The sequence below is a fragment of the Mustela erminea genome, chromosome 3, assembly GCF_009829155.1.
Source record: "Mustela erminea isolate mMusErm1 chromosome 3, mMusErm1.Pri, whole genome shotgun sequence".
NCBI classification, from domain to species: domain Eukaryota; kingdom Metazoa; phylum Chordata; class Mammalia; order Carnivora; family Mustelidae; genus Mustela; species Mustela erminea.
The window spans coordinates 94,892,904-94,918,199 of NC_045616.1; the positions used below are offsets into that span (position 1 = coordinate 94,892,904).

General features: G+C 36.9%; 1 protein-coding gene across 1 annotated transcript in view; it reads left to right on the forward strand.

Annotated features, from left to right (window-relative positions):
• RAPGEF6 (Rap guanine nucleotide exchange factor 6) overlaps positions 1-25,296 on the forward strand; it is a 196,720-nt gene that overhangs the window by 84,221 nt on the left and 87,203 nt on the right. The window contains 2 exon segments of the mRNA XM_032336811.1: positions 15,392-15,523; positions 24,603-24,780. Of these exon segments, the coding sequence (XP_032192702.1) occupies positions 15,392-15,523; positions 24,603-24,780 (310 nt within the window).

Here is a 25,296-nt window from a genome sequence, read left to right on the forward strand (position 1 = left end):
CATTTGAATTGGTAAGATGAGATCATAATAAAATTCTAAAAATGATGGAAGTGAAAAAGTGTTTATTCACTTAATCATATTTTTAGTTACTTGACAAATTACTGACTGTTGTCTTCAAAAGATGTTTCTTTCTTTCTTCATTAATTAGGAGGTTATGTCATTTTTTTCCTGAAGAAATCGTGTGGTATAGCATATCCTCAGAATGCTGGTGGATTCATAAGCTGAATATAGGATTTGACCTGTGTATTTCTTTGATGGTATTGTTGCGCAGGGGGATTCTGTGTGCTCTGTTCACCATACAGTTCCCCAGGATGGCAGATACTATGAGGTGATTGGTAGAACAAGGAAAAGGATGATGTCATCTTCACTTACAGGCCATGCTATAGGAAAAGAGAGTTGTTCCTTTGCTGAGTTGTTGTTTACTACAGTAGTTTCTAACATATGGCATCTAGTGGATTGCATTTCATACACAGAGCAGCAGTTTCTTAAAGCAGCTAAGAGATGGCTCTCTCTTGCTCAGCTTGAGGTCCTTCTTTGTGTGCTATCAGCATGATTTATTATAAAAAGGGGGTGGTGGAAATGACCATTATGATCTTGTTTTTGGTTATAATTTAATCCTGTTGGTACCATACATGAATGTAATTGTTATCTGTCAATGAGACTGAACTACTCTTGAGTCATGTTACTAATGTTTATGTATAAAAGGCTTGTCTTAGAAATTTATCTTTAGTAATTGTTGGGCTTCATTTACATAGAGTGCCTGCTATCATTTTTCTGTTTCAAAATATGAATGCTCAAAATTAGATTTCAGTTAATTTATTCTTGAATGCTTAACATAGTGTTAAAACTCCAACACATTATAGTTTATTATAAATAATTAAATTGAGGGGCGCCTGGGTGGCTCAGTGGGTTAAAGCCTCTGCCTTCGGCTCAGGTCATGATCCCAGGGTTCTGGGATTGAGCCCCACATTGGGCTCTTTGCTCCACAGGGAGCCTGCTTCTTCCTCTCTCTCTGCCTGCCTGTGATCTCTGTCTGGCAAATAAATAATTTAAAAAACAATAATTGAGAAAATATATTGGTGCTTGAAAATCAACCTGTATATGTTTACCATGTTTTATGTTTAGAAAGCTAGTCATGCTTATTTGTATTTTTGAGATTTAATTTTACATTTAAATGCAAATTTTTTGTATGTATTCTTTGGAAACTTTCACCAGAAATATGATTCTTAAGTTTTATGGAAATCTAAGTACGTAAGTGATCACATAATTTGAAAGCATGACTTACTTTTGTTCAGAATAGTATTTAGCTTTACTATAGTTTATTGTACTTTTATAAGTAACAGTACAATTCAGATTGGCAGGTTAGTATTGTTCAGAAAGTGAGTCATACTTTGCCCAGAGGTATTAAAGAACTCTTTTTTTTTTTTTTCTTTATTTGGTGGAGCTAATGACATGATGTTTCTTTGACAGTGGAGTCCTTTGTAATAACACCCATCTTTCAGGTAATAATTTCTCTTCCTAAGTTGCACATCTCTTGCCCTCAAAATTAGTGTTAGTTGAATAAAGCAAAATAATTGTATTACTCTGCTTTGTTCATTGATTGTAACTCTCAAAATTTTGCTGTCTGGGGATGTACTAAGCATTTTATCATTGGAAACTATGTCATTTTTTGGCCATTGGGAGGCACCATTACAAACTTAAGTGCAAACTATAGGAGTATCTGCAGTAGGTTCCTTGTGGCAGAAGTGTGAAGAGTAAGGGTGGATGCTAGAGGAATTGTTTTTAGATTGGATAGGGTGTGGCAAAATTTAATTTTTTTCTGGAATTTTTATAGAAAAATGTTTACTTTTTAGTCCAAGTGCTAGTTTTTAAACAGGTATAATGATTTTCTTCTCTAATTCCTTTTGAGTTTTACTGGCATCCTGTGTCTTTCTAGGAATTGAGTGCCGGGCTGCAGGAAAGTACCGTATTGCATGGGTTATTCTTCCTCAGAGGAGTTGGTATAGGCTGCAACTCGACTGTTACGCCTAGTGATGTTTTTCAGCTTTTCTTTGCAAAATGAATTTCTATTGTTTCCATTTAAATATATACATAAAAATCTTACTACTTAGTACTTTGATATTTTTAATGTTAAGAGTATCCTAAAGGTTGTATCTTTTAGAACAGTTACTTGATAAATTAAGTTTTGCAAGCAGAAACCCCTGATTTAGTAATGTAGCAAACACTTATGTGACATCTGAGGGGAAGGCTGCCTTACATATTTGTAATGCAAGTATTTTACCAGTGCTAATTATTTTCCCTTGGGAGGACAATACTGTGTTAAATTTGAATAATAATAGGAAATCTAGCTTCCCAAATAAAGCTCTGTATCAATGCACAGAATTAAAAATCAAGATGGATTTTTTAAAGTGAAACAGAGAGGTGCTTTAAGCCAATTTTTTTCTTATAGAATTTAGCTTGCTGACATGTCTCAGGAAAGGGTGTGTGTGTGTGTGTGTGTGTGTGTGTGTGTGTGTTTTCAGTAAATTGCTTTTTGGGCTACATCTGCAGATACAGTAGCCAATTGATCTAATGCAGTTTCTGAAGGCTTTCTATACAGGTGATGTCATCCTTTTAGCTCTATTCTCCTCCCACTCTCTTTCCTTCTTATTAGATATTTCATCTTACTGCAGAGCATGGAATCAATAGGAGCTTCTCCTTAGGGAGCTGCTGTGAAACAGGCAAGGACAGTAGGAATTAAGACAGTAACATATAGTCTTGTTTTAGTAGAAGATATAGTGCTTTTGTGTCATCATATATAAATTTTCAACCAGAAAAGCCAGACTTAGATCAACATTACTGTCTTACTGATGCATTAGAACAAGAAGCAGTACTGCAGAGCTGTAAATAGTGCATGTGAAAAAGAGAAAATTTCAATTTTGGATATTTTCAGGCGTTCTCCAGGACAGACCTGTTAGAGCATATATATATCTTCTAACTACCATTTGCTTGCTCATCGGTTGATTTTTTTTTTTTTTAACCTTTGGTGATTAAGAAGATAAAGAAGAAACTTTCATTTTAAGGATACAGTGTTTGGTTTGCTTCCGATGCAAAAGAATTACTGCAGTGCTTGCTCTACAGAATGAAATAAGTTGAAGAAAAGACAAAGCTGTATTACAGAAAGGAAGGGTTTCTCAGAATCCAGGAACACAGATTTGGTGCATGTTGCCTTATTTACTTTGATTGATACTGTATTAACTGTGTGTTACTACTGTGCATGTCTGTGCCAGGAGCCTGAAGAAGCATGTGTATGTCTGTATGTACTGAGCCAGAAATGTAAACATCTTGATTTACTGTGATTTGCTTGTTAAAAGTGAACATTGTGATGAAAACTGTTGCAGTTATTTAGAACAATACTCTGAGCTACTGAAAGCTCCTGATTTCAGTTTGAAAGGGATTTGGAGAAGCTGCCTTTATATAACACTGCAAATGGCGTATGATTTGTAAAAAGAAACTTAACAGAATTTTGTCAACATACTCATCCCTGTGGCTCTGGTTTGAAAAGGAAACTACCCTTTCCAGCCCAGGAAATGGCTTTTCTTGTTCGCTGTTATGCCAATTGTCTTCAGCCATGGGCCTCCAAAGTAAGTAATGTTTATTATTTTCTTGGAGATGGATATAATCTAGTTACTAAATTTAAATTCTGTTACTTTGAATTATAAACGAGCTTTATTGTGCTCTTACATTTCCTAAACTTTAATAATAAGTATTACAAAGCATTATGTAAAAAAGCTCAATCTCATGGCCATTTTGTTTTTCAATTTAAAGGAATCTCTAAAGTATTCTAATGTATCTCTAAGAGGATTTGAAAAAATACCTTCGTAATAATCTATAGACTTAAAATGTAATGTATTTGAGGTGTACTGTCTTCAGACTGAACCATTTGGTTATAGCTATTTCTGTACTTCTCTGTGAGTATGCTCTTTAACCTGATTGTATTGTATAGCTTCCTTAAATGGTCGATGCATTTAGCAGTGTTAGTCTAATCTCTATATTTATATGTTTTTATATTACACAAAAATTTTAGGAAAACAGGGTAATAACTCATCAGTGAAGTAATATGAAGGACATACTTAGTATGAAAAGTCTATGAAAAAATTTTTATGTTCTTAAGCATTTTAAAAATAGTTGTAAGTGAATCATTAGTAGCTTGAGATGTTAAGATAGCATCTGTTACATTTGTCACTTTTTAAAAAGCAAAATTAACTCACAGAAAAGCAAAATGCTACACAACAGGACATGCTAGGTTTTAGGAAAATATGCAATGTAATTTAATAAATTGTATTGTTAATAGTGGTTGTTTATATAGATCTGAAATTTGATGCTACTCAAGTTATCTTTCCTAGTATGTAAATTTCAAAAACAAACCCAGAGAAGTGTGAATTTTTAGTTTTGTTTTATGAAACTGTATGTTTTAGTAAGCACTTTAATTGTAACATTGGCTGTGTCAGGATTTCTTTATGGTTCTGTTGAATAGAGACAGGCACAATAGAGGCATTTCCTAAGATGAAATCATGTCTTTGTTTAAAGGTTGTCCTACTGATGGTGACTAAGGGAGAAATACTGTTGATAGCATCACTGCTATTTTTTTAAACGCAGCTTCTGGAAATACATTTAAATTCACAGTCTATTTGGCAAACAGCTGATTGAAATGTAAAAAGATGGAGAGAAACATAGGTATAGGTATGCGCTTCATTTGTACTATCTGGTAAGGCATGGGTGGCCTCCATAGTACAAATGCCACCTGTGGGGCCCACGCTTTGCTAATGCTTGATAGTAACACTACTAAGATTTAAAACCTGTGGAAGGAAAATGGATGAGACTAAGTGAAAAAGCTTTGAGGAAAATCAAGAATAAGATATAGGGGTTGTTGTTTAGAATACCAACAAAAACATAGTCTTTGGTGGTATTGGTAACCAGCTTTTGATTTAAAGTTTAACAAGTGTAGAAGAGCCAAGGGGATTTTAAAAATCAGATTCTAAGGGTTGATTAAACGCCAGCAAATACTATCTGAGCAGGATTCTGTGATTGGTACTTGACTATGTAAATTAGTATTAGGGAAAGAGTATGACTTCTTTCCACCCCTCCCCCATCTCTCATGTTACTGCTGTTGGAATTTTAACTCTGGATTGTGATTGCAAACACATTAAACCTGTGGTTAATTTTTTTAAACTTGGTTCTCTTGGCTTTCCAATACATCCTACTGATTTTATTTATTCATGTGTTTTGCCCACTCTACTACTTGGATTTCGTTACTTCTGAATTCATTTTCTTGACAGAATAAATAGTCCTAGAAGCCAGATAAGGGAGTGGGGGGAGGAGATGAACTTTATTTAGGTCCTGGTATGTTCAAAATGCTTTATTTCATATTTATTTTTAAAATAATTGTTTAGTTATATATAAAATAATAAATTTAAAGGTTTTTTTTTTTCCTTTAGCACTTTGAAAAAGTTAATGTGCCATCTCTCACATCCATTGTTGGTAATTAGAAGTCTGGGCTCCTTATAATCCTCAGTCCTTTGTTAAGTAATCTCTTTTTCTTGTCATTGGTTAGTTGTTTTGTTTTGTTTGGATTTTTCTTTTTATCCTTGATGCCATGAGGTTTTATTTTGGATTTTCTAATTTTTTGTTTTGTTTTCTTGGGACTTGCAAGCTCTTCTCAAGATTCTCAATGGGAATCTTTATTCCCATTGGTCTTCAGTTATGGGAAATTTATTTTTTGAAAACTGCAGCTCTTAGTGTTGTAGATGTTGGAACTCTGGATCTGTCCATATTATCTCTAAACACTTGTTTCAGACTTTATTTTCACTCTATGCATTTCCAGTTTGATCTTCTAACTCACTGATTCTCCATTTGTCACCATTTGCTGTTCTGCCCTTCATCTTTTAAATTTCTCAATGTAATCGTTGTATTAATTGATTTGGGAGAGGCGTTAGGGTTCAAAACCGATGGCCGAGAAAGAATTCTTGAGACATCTTTGTTGCAAAAAGGTGGTCTTATTAAGGCACAGGGACAGGACCCGTGGGCAGAAAGAGCTGCACTGGAGTCATGAAGAGTGACCCATTGTATACTTCCAAGTTGTGAGGGGGTTTGGGAAAGCATAAGTCACTAAAGACTTTTGGAAGCAAGGTTTCCAGGAGCTTGAGGGGGCTGACTGTTGTTGGGAAGAGGTCACTTACTACTGTCTAATAAAATCTTAATCATGAGACCCTTCAGATGTATATTGGTGGGCCCTATACTTGTGGGAGAGGAGTGATTGCCACACGTGTCTAGGTGGGGTTTAGAGATAAAGGAAATTTCTAAAGCAATTTTATATGTTAAAGTAGATTTTTAGGGTGGGGGGTGGTGTTTAGGATTGCCTTTTCCCATTAGCAAACTGTCAACATCCAGGCAGTTAAGTCCCTAGAGGAATGTCATTCTGCCTGTTTCAAGGACTTGTCAATGGGCTGTAGGTAGTAAGGAAATTTAATAATTTCTCTTATGCCTTTGTTTCCCACACCATTAATCATTTCTGAAATCTCAAGTGATGGTTTTTAACAGCCACCCTTGTTTAATAACTTTTCATTTCATGAATGGCAGTCGTTTCCCTTATTGTCTGCTTAGCTCTTTCTTCATGTTTAAAGTCTTCTCTTAGTTGAGTGTGTTTGCATATTTTTTCAGGAGGTTGATACTCTTTGAGTGATTGAGAACTCACCTTCCTGGTCTGTTCAAGTTGTTTACCTAAAGTGATTTATTTACTGGGTGGAAGAGATATCATCACTTTGGTTTCTCTTTGCCTTCTTTTAGGTGCTTCTATGGTCACTGGTCAAGGCAATGATTCCATTTTCATTTTTACACACAGCTAAATCTGCAGGTCATTATCTGACCCTTACTTTACCTGTCTGCGTAGGTACAGTTGACAACTCCCTTCTGGGCACACTTTATTCAGACTAAGTCAGAGTCTTAGCTGTGATTTACTAGACACTGTGGGACTCTTCTCCCATTATCTCCTGCTACACTCCTCATTCAGTGCAGTGACTGGTTTCCTGCACTCTTAAACTGATTTCCTCTTTTCTCAACAAGTCTGTCTGCACTTTTAATAAACCTACTGTTAAGTGCAAGTATTGATTGAAACCTGCTCTTTGGTTTTAAAAATGTTACAGTGGGGAGATACACATGTCAGTGTCTCTCCAACCCTCATCTTCTAGTAAAGCTAATGAACTAAGAATGTATGCTTCCCTTATAGTTCCATTTGCCTCACGCAAAGTACTAGTGTAATATACCCAAGGCTACTGTGGTTATATATGACTATTTCCTTTAGGACTTCTGAGACATTTTAGATTGTCTTCATAAAACAGTCTCCAAAGTGTGTTTTTGGGCCTCAGAATCTCTTTTCTTTTTTCTTTTTAAGATTTATTTATTTGACAGAGAGAGTGAGCGAGCACAGCAGGGGGAGCAGGAGAGAGAGAAGCAGGCTCCCCATTGATCAGGGAGCCTGATGCGGAGCTCAGTCCTAAGACCCAAAGTCTTGGCTCCACTTTATATATTAGGTATATTAGTACTTAACATGTTCTTGTAAAGCATTCTAATAAATGTTTTCTCCATACAAAAATGAAATATTTTAGCTGGATATTGTAGATCATGCCAAAATGCCTTTTGGGCTACCAGCCTTGATACTTCTTTTTCACTAAAAAGTACTGCTCTTGATTGCCTGGATATATTCCTCCAAATCTCTTCTCCCAAACTTAGATGAGTATATGTACACAGAAAACATATAATCATGTTTTTGTGCTTTAAAAAAAATGACTCTTATATTTTCATGAACGTTACTTTTTTGAGTCAGTACAGCTAGGAGACCTATTTAGATTTGATTTATACAGGTATGCTTTATACCTTCAACTGTCGCACAGTATTCCATAATAGGCTGTAACAACTTAGTCATTCTTGTGATTATTTTTCTTTAATTCAAACTATTACACTTTGTTTATAATGAATGTTCTTACATATTCCTCCTTGCACACCTATATGCTTTTTGGTGATAGATACCCAAAGAGGAACTGTTGAGTCATAGGTTTATGAAGTTAAGTGTAATAAATCTTAATGTTTGCTCTTCAAAGTGGCTACTCCCCAAATCACTCTCCAGAGTGGCTATACCAATTCATAACTTAGTAATTTATGAGAATATTGTTTTCCTCCATAGCCTTGCCCGTATTTTGTGTTATCAAGCTTTCTTTTTGCCAATCCCATGAACATTTATTTGTTTACATTTTTAATTCCCTGGTTGCTGGCAAGATTTAGCAATCTCTTCCAGCAGCTCTCTTCTCCTGCTGCTCTGATTTAAGTGGCCCTGTATGGAGATGGCAGAGCCAAAATACCAAAGTAGTATCTGAGTTTGCATTTAAAGAAGCTGCCCCAAAGTATTGCCTGGACCTACAGAGAACTTTGAGTCAGAAAAATAGACACTTTCTTGGCTTAAGTCTGCCTGAGACATACAGCAGATCTTAGGTCATTGCTCTTCCCAGAAACTTGTAGTAGCTCTCTATTACCTGTAGGATTCAAAATCACAATACTTTGCTTGTCATTGAAGATTATGTTCTACCTCTAGCCTCTTTTTTTTTTTTTTTAAAGATTTTATTTGTTTATTTGACAGACAGAGATCACAAGTAGACAGAGAGGCAGGCAGAGAGAGAGAGAGGGAAGCAGGCTCCCCGCTGAGCAGAGAGCCCGATGCGGGACTCGATCCCAGGACCCTGAGATCATGACCTGAGCCGAAGGCAGCGGCTTAACCCACTGAGCCACCCAGGTGCCCTACCTCTAGCCTCTTATACATCTCTTTCCCTTTATATGTATACAGAGTCTTCAGAAGACTGTGTACTTTTTCGTAATCTGTGTCTATATTCAAGCTGTTAGCCAAGGAACCTTTCCACCCCGCAAACTGAACTTTGACACTGGTCCTCACGGACATGTGAGCTCCAGCAGAGCTCAGAAGTTTGGGTATAGGAAATGGATAAGGTAACTGTGGAAAATAGGAATGTTTGCCAGACCTGGTAGGCTAGAAGGATGACGCGGTAAGTGAATTGACATTGCTCATTAAAGGTAAGCTAATAACTCCCTACTGGGGGTAGAAGGAATAGGAAAAGGGGCAGATAAGCTGAGAGACCGCAGAGAAGGTTTAAGAAATCCAGGATTCCAGGGCACCTGGGTGGCTCAGTGAGTTAAAGCCTTTGCCTTCGGCTCAGGTCATGATCCCAGGGTCCTGGGATGGAGCCCCTCATGGGGCTCTCTGCTCAGCAGGGAGCCTGATTCCCTCTCTCTGTCTCTGCCTACTTGTGACCTCTGTCTGTCAAAGAAATCAATCAATCAATCAATCAGTCAATCTTAAAAAAAAAAAAAATCCAGGATTCCTATTGGAGGAAAACTTTCTCCTTTCTGCCTCTTTTGTTATAAAGAAAAGGAGCCGTTGGATGTTAGGAACTTAGTATCAGGAAACAACTAAGTAGGAAAGAGCAATTGATTTATAGTCAGGCTGCCTGGATTTTCAAATGCAGTTTTTCCCTGCTTCCTATAGTTATGTGACCTCGGGAAACTTGTATAACTCCTCTGGGCTTTGGTTTCCTAATGTGAAAATTGGGTATAATAATAACATCTACCTTGGCTGGTTGTTTGATGATTAAATGAGATAATCTATGTAAAAAGTATGTAGAAGGATATATTTGCTAGCTTACATATTTGGTACATGTGGTGTTTGAGTACTCAAACAGTAGCTGTAGTTGCTATCATTATTCTCATCACATGAAGAGGTTGAAGGGATTCCTATATGTTGATCTAAGTTTCCTTCATGAGGGAGAAAGGAGATACTGTACACTTTTTTTTTCCTTAAGATTTTATTTATTTATTTGACAGAGATCACAGGTAGGCATTGAGGCAGGCAGAGAGGCGGGGGAGGGGGGAAAGCAGGCTCCCTCCTGAGCAGAGAGCCTGATGCGAGGCTCAGTCCCAAGGCCCTGGAATCATGACCTGAGCCGAAGGCAGAGGCTTTAACCCACTGAGCTACCTAGGCGCCCTGATACTGTATACTTCTGAATCTCTGTCTGCTCTTCACTGTTAGACTGTGGGGACCCATCTGGTTTTATCTTTGTTACCAGCAGAGTTCCTGGTACAAAGCAGAGTGTAGCAGAGAGTATTAGAATCAGATAGTTCTGAGTTTTAACTCTAACTCCACTAGTTACTTGAGTGAGAGATCTGTGGCTAACAGCTTAATTTTATTGCCTCAGTTTCTCATTAGTAAAGTAGAGATAATCTTATCGTTTAGGGTATAGTCAGGGTGAAGATTTATCAAAAGTATCATTACCCACCCAATTTGCAGACTTGATCTTCTTCTGGCTTTGGTTCATTGTGTTACGTTGATGGATAACTTCTTTCTCCATGGTCTTAACCTCTGTGGGAATCTTGGGAGTATGGATCATCTCCCACTCCTGACACCTCAACCAAACATATGACCTTTTAAAACGATTTTCAGTCTTTGTATTTCATAAACTTCGTTCCTAGATGAACGAATTTCTGGTTGAATTCTGTCGAAACGGTAGAAACTAAGTAGATCTTTGAGCTGAGACATAGTCCCATCACTATTTCTGTATTCTTGTAACCAGTTAGAGATACCTCATTGATTTTTCTGCCTTTTTAAAAAATTAATTTATTAAAAAAAATAAGAGAGAGAGAACATGGGGGTAAGAGGCACAGGGAGATGGAGGTAGAGTCTTCTGAAGTTTTTGGTTGCATTATTCTGTGTTCATGCACTTTAGGTCAGGTGTGTTATGGTTTTTCCTATCTTCTCTGTTGTTACATATTTTTTTTATTTGCTTATTCTGTCACTGGAAAATTTGGTATAAATTGACAGCATAATTGTGGATTCATCTAGTTCTTTTATTGTTGCCATTTTTTGCTTTATATATTTATGCTTAGGTACATATTTATTTAGTGTTGAACCTTTTTTTTTTTTTTTTAAAGATTTTATTTATTTATTTGACAGAGATCACAAGTAGGCAGAGAGGCAGGCAGAGAGAGAGAGAGAGGGAAGCAGGCTCCCTGCGGAGCAGAGAGCCCGATGCGGGGCTCGATCCCAGGACCCTGAGATCATGACCTGAGCCGAAGGCAGCGGCCTAACCCACTGAGCCACCCAGGCACCCTAGTGTTGAACATTTTATTATTAAAATATATCCCCTTTTTGTCTCTAATGCTTTTCCCTCAAGTCTACTTCATCTGAAATACAACTACATAATCTTTCTTTTGGTTTATGTTTGCATGGTGTATACTTTTCCTTTTATTTAATGTTTTCTCCTGTGTAAACTTCATAGTTATACACAGTTTTACTATTCTTAAATCAGAGATTACAGTGATATATGCTTCATCTGTGAAGTCTGTTTCTACATTTTCATGGACACTGCAAAGAAAAAGTACTTCAGTAACTTCATTTACTCTTCTCGAGACTTAAATTCTGTTGTTGTATATTGTATTTTAATTCTATATGTGTGTTGGGACATTAATGCTCCTATTTTATGTAGTCAGTATCCATATAGATTTACCGACATACTTCCTGTTTTCATTGGCTTTCCTTTTCTGCATCTAGAAACCTCCATCTGGAATTGTTTCCTTTCTCCCTGTGGATTTCCTTTATTGTAGGTCTTCTGGAGAGTATTTGTTTTCATTTTTATTTTTCTGAAAATGTCTTTATTTTGCCTTTTTTCCAAGGACTCTTCTTGCTGGGTATAGAATTTTAGCTCTTGGAGATGTCACTTCATTCTCTTGTGCCTTTCAAATTTCTTTTGAGAGTTCAGCTATCAGTTTAATTTTGCTTTTGTCCAAGTGGTCTTTTTATTTTTTATTTTTTTCTGACTGCTTTTAAGACTTCTCTTTATCTTTTTTTCCCTTGCCCACTAGTTTCACCCTAGTTAACATAGGTATGGTTTTGTTATATATCTTTTTGGTCATTTTTTAAAAATTTTATTTATTTATTTGACGGGGGGGGAGGGGAGGAGAGAAAGAGGCAGAGAGAGACCAGGACCCAAGCTGAAGGCAGAAAGAGGCTTAACCCACTGAGCCACCCAGGCGCTCCTTGTTGGTCATTCTTAAAGCCACTTGATCCCCGACTTTTCAATTTTTTTCTGTTTGGAAAAATGCGCTCAGCCATTATCTTCTATGCCTTAGTCTCTCTTTTTCTATGACTCTGATTATTCAGATATTACCTTCTCACTGTATCTCCTATGGTTCTTGTCCATTCTCTCCCAGCTTCATTCTTTTTTACTTTGATGCTTCATTCTGGATATTTTTTCAGGCCAATCTTTACTAATTTTCTTCTTAGCTCTGTCAAATCTATTGAGTCCACGTTTGACTTTTTAATTCCTTAACTTTACTTTTCAGTTCTAGAATTTGCATTTTATTCTTTGGTAATTATTCTTTGCTAAAGTTCTTGTCTTTTTCTTTGTAGAGTTAACCCTTGAACAACATGGGTTAGGACCATTGGTCCCCTGCACAGTCAAAAATCCATGTGTAACTTTTGAGTCCACAAAAACTTAAGTACTAATAGCCTACTGTTGACTGGAAGCCTTACCAATAACATAGTCAATTAAGAAATATTTTGTAAAATATTTTAAAAAGATATATTTTATATGTTATATGTATTATATACTGTATTGTTATAATAAAGTAAGCTAGAGGAAAGAAAACATGAATAAAATCTAAGGAAAATATATTTAGTGTAGTGTATTTAAAAAGAATCCACATGTAACTGGACCCAGGCATAAGTGGAGCCATACAGGTCAAACCTGTGTTTTTCAGGGTTCAGTTGCCTGTATCATGTATTGCTGTATCGGAAAACATACGGCCAGTGAGCTGTATGAACTGTGAGCCAAGAATGATTTTTACATTTTTAAAGCGTTATTTAAGGAAAAAAAAAAAAAGTCAGAAGTATCTACAGAGATTGTATGTTGCCTGCACAAGTATCAAATATATGTTCTTTGGTCTTTTAAAGAAAATGTTTGCCTACCCTTGTTATGTATATTAAAAACAGTCGTTTTATAATCTGATTATTCTGTTATTTGAAGGTTCTTCATTCTTTTCTAAAGTTTATTATTTCTCTTAGTTTTCATCAGTGCTGTCTTGTCTTCTCATTTGCCTGTTTTTATTTGAGCAATGGCTTCGTATGTGCAAAATATTTTAAATAATTTGAGACCTAGTATGATTTTTTTCCTGTGGTAAGGATTCCTATTTGCTTCCAGTAGTTGACTGGAAGTACTAGTAAACCTGTATAATCTTAATACAACAGCAGGGATTTATATTATTCTAAAATAGGCATCAATTTACTTTTGGATCACAGTCGTTCCTAGAGTATAATGTTCTTTCCAGACTCCCAGTCCAAAGGGTGGTCTTTCCATTCTAGGCCTTGGAATATAACTTCTGTCTCTTTTAACCAGTGACTGTTGAAGTGCATCTGAGTCTCTTCCTCTCCCTCTTTAAGAATCAGCAGAACCAGGGCACCTGCATGGCTCAGTGGGTTAAGCGTCTGCCTTTGGTTCTGGTCATGATCTCAGGGTCCTGGGATCGAGCCCTTCCTCCAGCTCTCTGCTCAGCAGGGAGCCAGCTTCTCTGTCAAATAAATAAATAAAATCTTTAAAAAAAAAAAAAGCATCAGCAAAACCTTACAGGCCAGATTATGTGTGTATATTCCACCTTTTCTGTTTATCTTAGTTACAACATTTATCTGAGTTAGATAACCTACCCTTATTGGCAGAGGAATGTGTGATGTCATTTCTGTGTACAGTTTGTTTGTTTTTAGGAAGGGAAGGGAAGGGTCAGAAGGAGAGAGACTCTTAAGCAGACTCCCTGCTGGGCATGGAGCCTGATGCAGGGCTAATTCTCATGACCCTGAGATCCTGACTTGAGCTGAAATCATGAGTCAGACACTTAACCGACTGAGCCACCCAGCCATCCCTCTGTGTTTGGTTTTTATAAATATAGTGACTACTCTTAAGATAAAAGAACTCAGACTTCTCCATTTTTCCTTTAGGGTTTATTTAGTTTTTACTGTGTTCATCTTCAACATTCTCTTGCACTAAAACAATGAGAACCTCTGTTTTAAAAAGTAAATTCATTTCTCTTAATGTTCCTGCATGGCAAGTTGCAGAGAAATTATTTGGAAAGTATATCACCTTGACTCCTATTTAAAACGTTCTCTCACTACTCTGGAGTGCAGTCATGTGTTTCCTACTGTAATTCTTAGAGCATTGATTTTGTGAGTTTTTTTTGTTATTGTTGTTCTGGTTTATTTTTGGTATGAATGATATTATAAAACCTGTACCCCTATAGGGACGCCTGGGTGGCTCAGTTGGTTAAGCAGCTGCCTTCGGCTCAGGTCATAATCCCAGCATCCTGGGATCGAGTCCCACATCGGGCTCCTTGCTCCGCAGGGAGCCTGCTTCTCCCTCTGACTCTGCCTTCCACTCTGTCTGCCTGTGCTCGCTCTCGCTCACTCTCTCTGACAAATAAATAAAAATCTTTAAAAAAAAAAAAAAAAACCTGTACCCCTATAAAAGTGTGACCATACTAAAGATGGTGTGATAGTATATCCTCCTTGTGTCTCTTGTATCCCTTTACCTAGCATAGACATTAATTAAGTCATCATAATTACTAACAAATTTTTTAGGAGCCAACTACATACTACTACAGTATCATGTGAAAAGAGCTCTACAGAGTTTTTGAAATTTGGAATGCAATCAACTTTTTCTAAGTCTTGCTACCAAGTGCTGTACTTTAACAGGAGATACTGCTTTTCTTTTCTTTTCTTTTTTTTTTTTTCCGTATGAATAACCATTTTATGTTGGGGTGTGTGTTTGTGTGGGTGTGTGTGTGTAGTGCATTCTGGACAGTTGAAGGTGGCAATAGCTGATAGTTTCATTTGGAGAAAAAGAGGGGCCAAGTGTTTCCAATGAAATACCAATGAAATACCATTACCAATGAAAATGTCTCCTGAAATCTACACAGTGGAATTCCACACTAGGCTTGAGTAACAGTGTCAGAGTACTAATTTGGTTCTTATAATTTCCTAAGATTTTTCATAAAAGTGGAAAATTTAAGTTAGAAATGAAATTGCACAGTAATGTACATAAAACAAATATTTGTTACAGAAGTTACAACTTGTTAAAAACTCATTTTTTTATTAAAAAAAAATCAAGTATTTTGATTCCAGTGTAGTTAATATACAGTGCTCTGCTTCAGGTGTACAGTATAGTGATTCAGTAATTCTATGCATTCCTCACCAACGCTGATAAAAAGGTAGTGTTTGATGTTTAGAATATCTTAAGTTATTTTTCTTCTGCAGCTTCCGGCCGATCTTACCAAGATGCACATCACAGACAACCCTCATCCACAGGTGACTCATGTGTCTTCTAGTCAGTCCGGTTGTAGCATCGCCAGTGACTCTGGGAGCAGCAGTTTATCTGATATCTATCAGGTAATACCTTAGGAGTTTGTATGCTGTGCCTGTGGCTTTGTTATTCTGCCGATAATCCGTGCTTGTGCTTTAGGTGGTCACGTATCTTTTTTAATTTAAGGGTATGAAATTCAGGCAGAATGTCTTTGGGAAAATACACTTTATTATTTCAAATTTGCAAGCTTAATTAAAGAAGCAATCTTTTGAGTGTGATTAGATATGGTTCAGGAATATATGAATATAATGTTCTTTTTAATGTCTTTAGTCCAAGGGAATTCATTATATATGATACTTGCTTTGTTAAAAAATAGTTCTTGAAACAAATTAATTTAGACTTACAAAAAGGGTGTTTTTTTTATAATGGAGTGTTTTGTAAGTAGTCTTAAAAGAGTAACTTTTTCTTTTTTTAAGTTTTTATTTAAATCCTAGATAGTTATGATTGTTTTTCATTGTAAAGGGTCTGTTGAATTTTCTAGTATACCCCCTTAAAAAAGAGGAAACAGGTAAAATTAATTTGAATAATGTGTTTTATTTAGCATAATATATCCAAATATTATCATTTCAGCACACAGTTTAAAATTATGAGTTAAATTTTTAAAATTCTGGCTTCCAAAGACAGTATAAAATTATTTTAATAAAAATCCAAAGCAAACATGTACATGTAAAAATTAGTATCAAAATTAATTTACTAGCTGGTATTTTTTTTTTTTTAAAGATTTTTTCTTTATTTATCTGACAGAGATCACAAGTAGGCAGAGAGGCAGGCAGAGAGAGAGGAGGAAGCAGGCTACCTGCAGAGCAGAAAGCCCGATGTGGGGTTCGATCCCAGGACCCTGGGATCATGACCTGAGCCGAAGGCAGAGGCTTAACCCACCGAGCCACCCAGGTGCCCCTACTAGCTGGTATTTTTAAAAAGATTTTATTTATTTGAGAGAGAGACAGAGAAGGGCTTGCCCCAACATTCAGAAAGCCTACATGCCTTTCTAGGCTGCCAGTTGCTAGTAGAGTTCCAGGTGGAATGTTGGGGGATTCTCTTGGGCTTGTTGTGGCCAGTGGCTCCATGGTAACTGGGCAGACCTAATCGTGGATCAGTGCCATGGAGGAGCTGAGATCCTCTGGGGAGCTTAGCTTTGAGCTGATCGTTGATGTGGTGGAATTGCCCGATGACCTGAGTCCACAGCCGACTTTCCAGAGCCACTTGGAATGCAGCATTCCTGCTCCCTGCTTTGGTGACTCTGTAGCAGGCCAAGCAGGACACAAGATGGAACAGCAAGAGTCCACCAGCCCAGGCTGTGGCCCTGGCCCCAAGGTGCCAGGCGGTGCATGCACAGTATGGGGGTGTGGGAGTCTCCCATAGGCAGAATTTAATATAACCTTACTGTACATTTCCGTTCAGACCAGCCACAGTTTAAGTGACAGGTGGCAGGTGGCTACCACATATTACTTGTCTTTTGAAACAGAGTTATTTTTGCTCATGGAAAACATTTTGGGCTGTGGGTCTACTGAATTATTTTCAGATGGTTTAGGAAAATCCGCATTCCTTTCAAGGGAAGTTTGTAGGCAGAGAAAAAATGGAAAAAAGCCTCCATTTTTGGATTATGCATAGCTTTTCTCCACGAGGTCATTGCTGTGGCCATCTACATCTCCCTGTTTAGCATTTTATAGTAGACAGAACAAGGAATTCTTCTTGTTCACCATTTTGTACGAGACGGAACAAGTGACTTTTTAAAAGTACACTTAAAAAGTACGTTGACTCTGGAGCCTCTCAGAGTATTGCATTCCGGGTATGGTGCCCCTCCCCAAAGGAATTGTCATGTGGAAGAAGTAAGGATGCTTACATACCAAAAAGCCAAAATAGAGCTGTAGCTCCTCTGGATTCTTTGTTTTTTTTTTTTTTTTAGAAAGGATTGATCCTGGATTAATGTAGTTCAGGGTTGAGACTATAGATTTCTCATAGTGGAAATGTCTAGATGTTGCTAGGAGAAAACATGCAGCAGAGATGAGGTTATGTTAAGTTCTAGGTATCTCATCTCGTTAGTATATCCATTTCTAAACCAGATGTTACCACCTTTTTGGAGCAAGGAACAGAGCCTTAGGTGGTTGTAAGAGAAAGGACAAAAGGTTATGCACAGATTGAGATCAGGGTCACATGGAAAGGCCAGTGCTTTACTCTGCACCAGATGATGGGCTATATAGAGCAGTGTCTGGTGTCTTTGCAAGATCCTGGAGAAGCTTCTGAAGCACTGTACTTAATGTAATATCTATAGCATGTCTGTATAGTGTATAGCATGTCTTCCTACTGGTTTGTCCACCTGAGGCTGAGGCTGGAGCACATCTACTGGTAGTTGGAAGTCTTCTGCTATAGAATTATGGCCTTGTATATAGGAGCCCTGCTCCAACCTTCTGCAGGTTTTCTTGCCTTACTAACACTTTGTACAGCTCATTTTACCTATTTATTTATTTATTTATTTGACAGAAATCACAAGCAGGCAGAGAGAGGGAAGCAGACTCCCTGCTGAGCAAGGAGCCTGATGTGGTACTTGATCCCAAGACCCTGAGATCGTGACCTGAGCAAAAGGGAAAGGCTTAACTGACTTAGCCACCCAGGCGCCCCTCATTCTGCCTTTAAAGAGTCCTTTTAACATTGGATAAACTGTGGATAAGTAAGCTTGCCAGCTGTCCTACATGTTACAGGACTGTCTCCGTTACAAAGTGAAGAAGGCAACATGTCATATCCCAGAAACCTGAAAGTTACTATTGACTCTTCTCCTTTGAGCATAACTTCCAGTACCAAGTTATGTTCATTCTGTTTCCTACATCATTAGTTGTGTTTGTTTTTATTATATTTTTTATGTTAACTGAGGTATAATGATATAGAATAAAATTCATCCTCAGCAGTATAGCCATGAAAACAGAACATTTCCATGACTTCAGAAAGTACTGTTTGCCCCCTTATAGTCAGTATCTTCTGATCCTCAGACCCTGGCAACCACTAATCTGTTTTCTGCCTTTACAATTTTGCATTTTCCAAAGGCCACATAAATTGAGTCATGCAGTTTGGGGTTTTTGCAGGGAGGGTGGTTTGGGGGCCATATAGTTTAAACATGAGATAAGCAAAATGTAATCAGTAAGATAAAAGTTGGTGTTAATTAGTTTAGGAGGACTTAATAGATAAAAGAAGCAAAAATAATGAAATCTAGAACCAAAACAGGAATTCAGAAATTTAAAGGAGATAGTTTTAATACTAAAGTCAGAATGTAAAAAGGTAAGATAAAAATTTTAAGGGTGGCCAAAGAAGGTAAAAATCCTCAAACCTGGGCTTAGGTTAAGCTTAGGTGAATAGCCAATGGATAGAAACCATTTATGTTAAAAACAGTTGGAAACAGAAGAAACCAATATGAAATAAATACACATACACACATAATTACATGTATTTTATACTTGTATACGTGGAATGTAAATGTGAATTAAAGAGGACCAAATGATAGTAATGTTTTCTATTAGTAGTAAGTTTGTGGATAGTTTTTATTATGTTACCTTAGCTTTTCTTATTTTTTTCCTCAGTGAACATTAGTATTTCTGTATTTAACACATTTTAAGGAGGATGTAAATAGAGTTACTGTTAAAAATAAAAGTTGAATAAAATTGTGGGAAAAGCTTAAAGTTAAAATTACTAAATTGTAAAAGAAATAAGAACAGAATAAAAACAGATTGAAAAAATATATCCCCCCAAATGCAGAATATCAAGATTTACAATTAAAACACAGATAAGGGGGTATCCGTGTGGCTTAGTAGGTTAAGCATGTGCCTTCAACTTAAGTCATGATCTCAGGATCCTGGGATGGAGCCCTGCATTGCGCTTCCTGCTTAGCGCTGAGCCTGCTTCTCCCTCCACCTCTCCCTCTGCCATACCCCCTGCCATACTCCCTGCTTGTTCTCTTTCTCAAGTAAACAAATTAAAAACTCTTTAAAAAAAAAAAAAAAAAAAAAGCAGATATAGTAAAAAACACCAACCAAATAGTGTGTGTCTATCCAGTCACATCCTCAGACTATAACAAAGGGAAGAGGAATATCAATACTGGACCTTAGTCTTAGTTCTCTTGACCTCCAGCCTCCTTTGGAGTACTTACTCAAGCTATGAATACACCGTTTAGTTACAGGTGGACATTGCCTGTGTATGTATACCTTGACCAGTGACAGATGAGGTAGTTTGGTCATCCAAATTTTGGCACTTCATAGATTTTAAAAGCAAACACCTAATCTGGTCATGGCTTCTAACACTATAAGCAAACCCTTGTGAAATAATGCAAGTATTTTTAATTTGAAGGTTTGAGGGGAAGAGAGAAGAGAGTTGAACAGCAGTTCTTAACAAGAAAATTATTGACACCATTTTATATGGCCAAATGTGTGGCTGTGCTCTGCATTTCCTCCTTGAGAGTTTTCATGTTTAAAATTAAAAGTTCTGGGGCACCTGGGTGGCTCAGTGGGTTAAAGCCTCTGCCTTCGGCTCAGGTCATGATCCCAGTGTCCTGGGATCTAGCCCCACATCGAGCTCTCTGCTCAGCAGGGAGCCTGCTTCCTCTTTCTCTGCCTGCCTCTCTGCCTACTTGTGATCTCTGTCTGTCAAATAAATAAAATCTTTTAAAAAATAAATAAATAAAATAAAAGTCCTTGGCTCTCAAGGAAACGTAAAAAAAAAAAAAAAAAAGCACACACACAAAAAAACCCACTTACCACAGTCTGGATAAAATGCAAGTAATCTTTTGGTATGAATATGTTTCTAATCAGATTAGCTTAGAATTTAGCTAAATTTATATATTAAGATGCTAGATTGTTCTTGGATCAGATATTTTATGTATCCTCAAAGAGTACTCTAGAATAAGGAGTGCTTCTTTCTGAGTACTACTTCTATATATTTCAGTCCGTTTATACCAGCAAGAGCTGGAATATTATGAAATAAAGCATTTATAAATAAAGCATTAATTTAATATATTTATTTATTATTAACTTACATTTTAGAAACCTGAGGCATATATTCATCCCCTGTCATCTTTTTTAGTTTCTATGTGGGAAGTAAAACACGCTAAAAAATCCCATTGCTTCTGTTACTATCTCTATGGCAGCATGAATCCTTAATTCATACCTCTACTGCCAGTCTCTCTATAACTGGTGCCGCATCTCCACTAGGTGGTTCATTTGACACCTTAGCTAGCTTTGTCATACCACGTTTCCTTCTACTTTAATATTTCTGTCAGAAGTATCCTTGTCCTGGTCAGAATTTCACTTACCTTTTGGCTACTCCTATTTTGTTTTGTTTTTTTTTTTTAAGATTTTATTTATTTATTTGACAGAGAGAGATCACAGTAGACAGAGAGGCAGGCAGAGAGAGAAAGGGAAGCAAGCTCCCTGCTGAGCAGAGAGCCCGATGCGGGACTCGATCCCAGGACCCTGAGATCATGACCTGAGCCGAAGGCAGCGGCTTAACCCACTGAGCCACCCAGGCACCCATTGGCTACTCCTATTTTAACATAGGGTGGATCTCATGACCCTCAGATGATGAACTGAGCCAAAATCTAGAGTCAGTCGCTTAATGGCCTGAGCTACCCAGGTGCCCTTACTCCCATTTTTTAAACTCCCACATGAGATAAATTACAAGAATGGTGTGACCTTACTCATACATTTTAAAAGTTTCAGTGCTTCACTGTTCCCCACTTGAACATTCTAGATTCTGGTCCATGACAAAATACATGTGTTACTCCCTGAACATGTTTGCTTTGTCCTAGCCTTGTGTTTTGGTTGTGCTCTTCTATCTGCAGTTTCACCTTGATGACATTTTCATATCATTTCTCAGTGTCTTAGAACCCCACAGCAGTTTTTCTGTGGATTATGAATAGAAAATTTGTACAGGCAGGGTTTGTTTCTTATTTATGCTGAGTTAAGCACACTCTTGGCATTTAGGGGGTAATCTAGAATTTTTTTTTTTAGTTACACTTGAAAGTAGAAACCAATATCGTTCCTCACGAAAGTGCAGAGGATCACTAGTAATTAAAGCTTGATTATATCTAGGACAAAGAAGACTTTATAAGACTTTAATTAAACTGCATGACCTATTGCAGAGAATATGGAATGGACTATTCTGGATACTATTACCATGAAGGATTAATTTTACAGCCTTCTTGCCCCGGCCAAAGAGAGAGGAAACATAAGGCCTAAGTGGTACATGTAAAAGGTTGAATGAAGTACTCAAAATAGGAATGCAAAAAAGAGAAGCACTGAAAGTTAAAGGTTAATATTAGGCTTAATATATTTCTCTAAACTTGAAAATGTGGTTTCTGTAAGTTTGTGTAACTTTTCATTCCAACCTGTAGTTCCCCTCATTCTTTATCTTGATGCAAACAGGAAAAGGATATCCTCTGGTGCTTTATTTGGGGAAGGCAGAGTCATCAGAAAAATCACCTCAGACTGTCTGCCTCACCAAATTATAGTTACACATAAACGCAGAGATACATTATACTGCAGGAAAGGAAAAACACAAGTTTAATGAACTTGCCTTATTAACTGCTTCACCAAAATACCTTTTTTCCCCACCCCGAACTTAATTTGTTATAATCTTCTTGAGGGTCTGCTGTAATCCAAGTGCTGGGATAAAGTAATTAAAAGACCAGGAATGATCTTCTCTGTACCATGTCTTAACAAATGTGACATATCTGTTGATCTACATTTTTTTTTTGTAACAACAGTTGATGTTATCTTATTAGTCTCTCAGACTCCTTTAAATTTTCTTTATGGCCTTACTCTTTCTTTGCTTCAGTTGGGGTACTTTTTATTGCCGCCCTTCACATTACTCTTATTGCTTACATTTCTTTACTTAGATTTCCCATTTTCACTCTGCTTATGTTTGGTTTTCTTTTAAATCTTAGAACTTACTTATGACATTGGGAGTTCATGTCTCCTAATTCCATTCTTTCATTCCTGAGTCTCTTTATATTGATTGATTTTTCTCTGGTTGTGTATCATATTTCCCTCTTTCATCTATCTATTAAGTTTTTATTGTATGCTGGACATTGTGAATACTACATTAAAAAAAGAAATTCTTATCCGGTTGTTAGAGAATTAAACTCTGCCAACAAACTGCATCCTCAGAAATATCATGCAGTGACTTCTTGTCTTGATGGTTGTTATATCTACCTTCACCCTCAAAGACCTGACTTGCCTTTGCTAAGTCAAGGAATTAGACCTTGGATTCTACATAGCTTGTTTTATTTACTTATTTTTTAATTACAAAATCCTTTTAAAATTCCTAGCATGTTTTTGGCTACTCTTTCTTCACTATTTTTAATTCTTATTTTGCTACCTTATACATCTTGTATACTTTTAACATTTTAACAGTTTAATATGTTCCGTTAAATGATATTCATCTGTTTTCTTTTTATTGTACTTTGACAAAAGTACAGTTAAAGAAGATATTTATAAGGATAGACTATAGTCTTTCCTTTGCAGATTTCCTTAAAAGATCTCTAGGACGCCTGGGTGGCCCAGCCCTTAAGCATCTCCCTTAGGTCATGATCTCAAGGTCCTGAGTTCGAGCCCTGTGTCAGGCTCCCCACTCAGTGGGGATCCAACTTCTCCCTCTTCCTCTGCCTGATGCTCCTCCTTCTTGTGCTCTCTCTCTGTCAAATGAATAAATAAAACCTTAAAAAAAAGAAAAAGATTTCTAAAAGAGTTCTTTTAGTACCCTCTCACAATCCCTACCCATGATTTCCATTCTCTCTAAAGAATTTTCCTCTTAAGTGTCTTCACTTCTCACACAGATGACAATAAACCTTGCCTGTTGTCCTCATAACTGACTTGAATCTTGCTTATTTTTGCTGTGAGCCATCTTTTTATCAGATACAATCTAAAAGGTTTGGAGACTGTGTTGAAATAGTCTGGGTCATGGTATGAAAACTTGAAATCATGTTGAAGACATTGGTTTAAGAACCCACATATGTAAAATAGAATTGTCCTTAAATTTTTGATAAAGTGGAAAAAGGCTACTCTGGGGGTGAGCTTCTGAAAAATTAAACTATAGAGGAAGTTGCAGAGAGTATTGCTTTTTTGTTTTTAACACTAGTTTCTTGGATTAAAATCCATGTATGTAAATAAATGAGGTTTTTGAAAGTCATTTTAGTATGTGTACATTTAAATATAAACTATTCTTTTAAAAGAAATAATAACCTGCTATAACAAGTTTGTGGTTCTAAAGATGTATTATTCAGAAGTGACGCCACTTAAACCCTAAAGTTCTGTGGCCAGAAAGCAAATGCAATTTTAGCGTCAAGGAACCTAGTTGCTTGCAGGTGTGTGCCCCTGTCTTCCTTATTTGCGTAGTCCTCTGGCACCTTGGAGCTTACTTCAGTATGTCCCAAATATTTATTATTTCATTATTTTCTATTATTGACATTTAAATTTGTAGTTTCTGAAAAATCTGCTAGTTCCTTTACAGATATATGAGACCAATGTATTTCCAAAGTTGAGGTTGCAAGTATAAGCTTATTTTAGACATTGGCTATAATAATCTCAGCTCTTCTTTGCACAGTTAGATTCAACAGAAAGGTATTGGGGTGTTATGATTGTTTTCATTACTTCACAATTGATCTGTTTTAGTCCTTTTCATTTTTACACTTTGGTTCTTAATTTACATGGTTGCCTATCTTACTGAACTCTAAATCTTTGTGGTGAAAGAATATCTTATTTGCAACATCCAGCACAGACTAATAGATATTCATAAAATGAATGTTGCTAAACTGTCTCCTGTACTTCATGTTTTAGGAGCTGTTACACTTCTAAAAAATAAATGTGTTATTTGGGAAACCGGTATTAATCCAGGTGTTTACATCTCTTGACCATTTTGTGAACTTACTGGCTCAGATTTATCATCTGGATGTCACCATGAGCCTGTATTTTGGGGCAGAGAGAAGCCTTTTATAAATACTGTTTTGTTTCTGATAGAACATAGTGTTGGCTGTCTTTTTGTAGTGTTAGGAAGGAGTAGTTTTGATTAATTCAGGCTGTGTCATACAATTTTTATAACATAATCGATCAAGATTTCTTTTTGTAGGCTACGGAAAGTGAAGTAGGAGATGTAGATTTAACACGTCTTCCAGAAGGACCTGTTGATTCTGAAGATGAAGAAGAGGAAGATGAAGAGATTGATCGAACAGATCCACTGCAGGGACGAGATCTTGTTCGAGAATGTCTTGAGAAAGAACCTGCAGACAAAACTGATGATGATATTGGTAAAAAATATATATATATCTGTTCACAATAAGAATTTTATAGTTTAATTTATATATAGTTAACCTCTTGCTGCATAACAAAATACCTGAAGCTTAGTGGCTTAAAATAACATGTTTATTTTCTCATAGCTTTTGTGGGTCAAGTATTCATGAGCACCCTAGCCGAGTGGTTCTGGCTCAGTTTCTCATGAAGTTTTAGTCAGAATGTGAGCAGGAGTTACAGTTATCTGAGGCTTCACTGGGCTGAGCTAGAGGATATGTTTCCAAGATGACTACTCATATGGCTTTTAGTAGAAGACCTCAGTTCCTGCTTTGTGGGCCTTTCCATAGGCTCTTTAATATCTCACAACATGGCAGTTGGTTCCCCCAAATCAAGTAATCCAAGGGAGAGTAAGGCAGATGCCACATTATCTTTTATGATTTGGTCTCAAGAGTGTCACACAGAATAACCGTGATGTAATGTGGGAGGGAATTGTACAGGATCATGAATAATGAGATTTGGAGCCATTTTGGAGG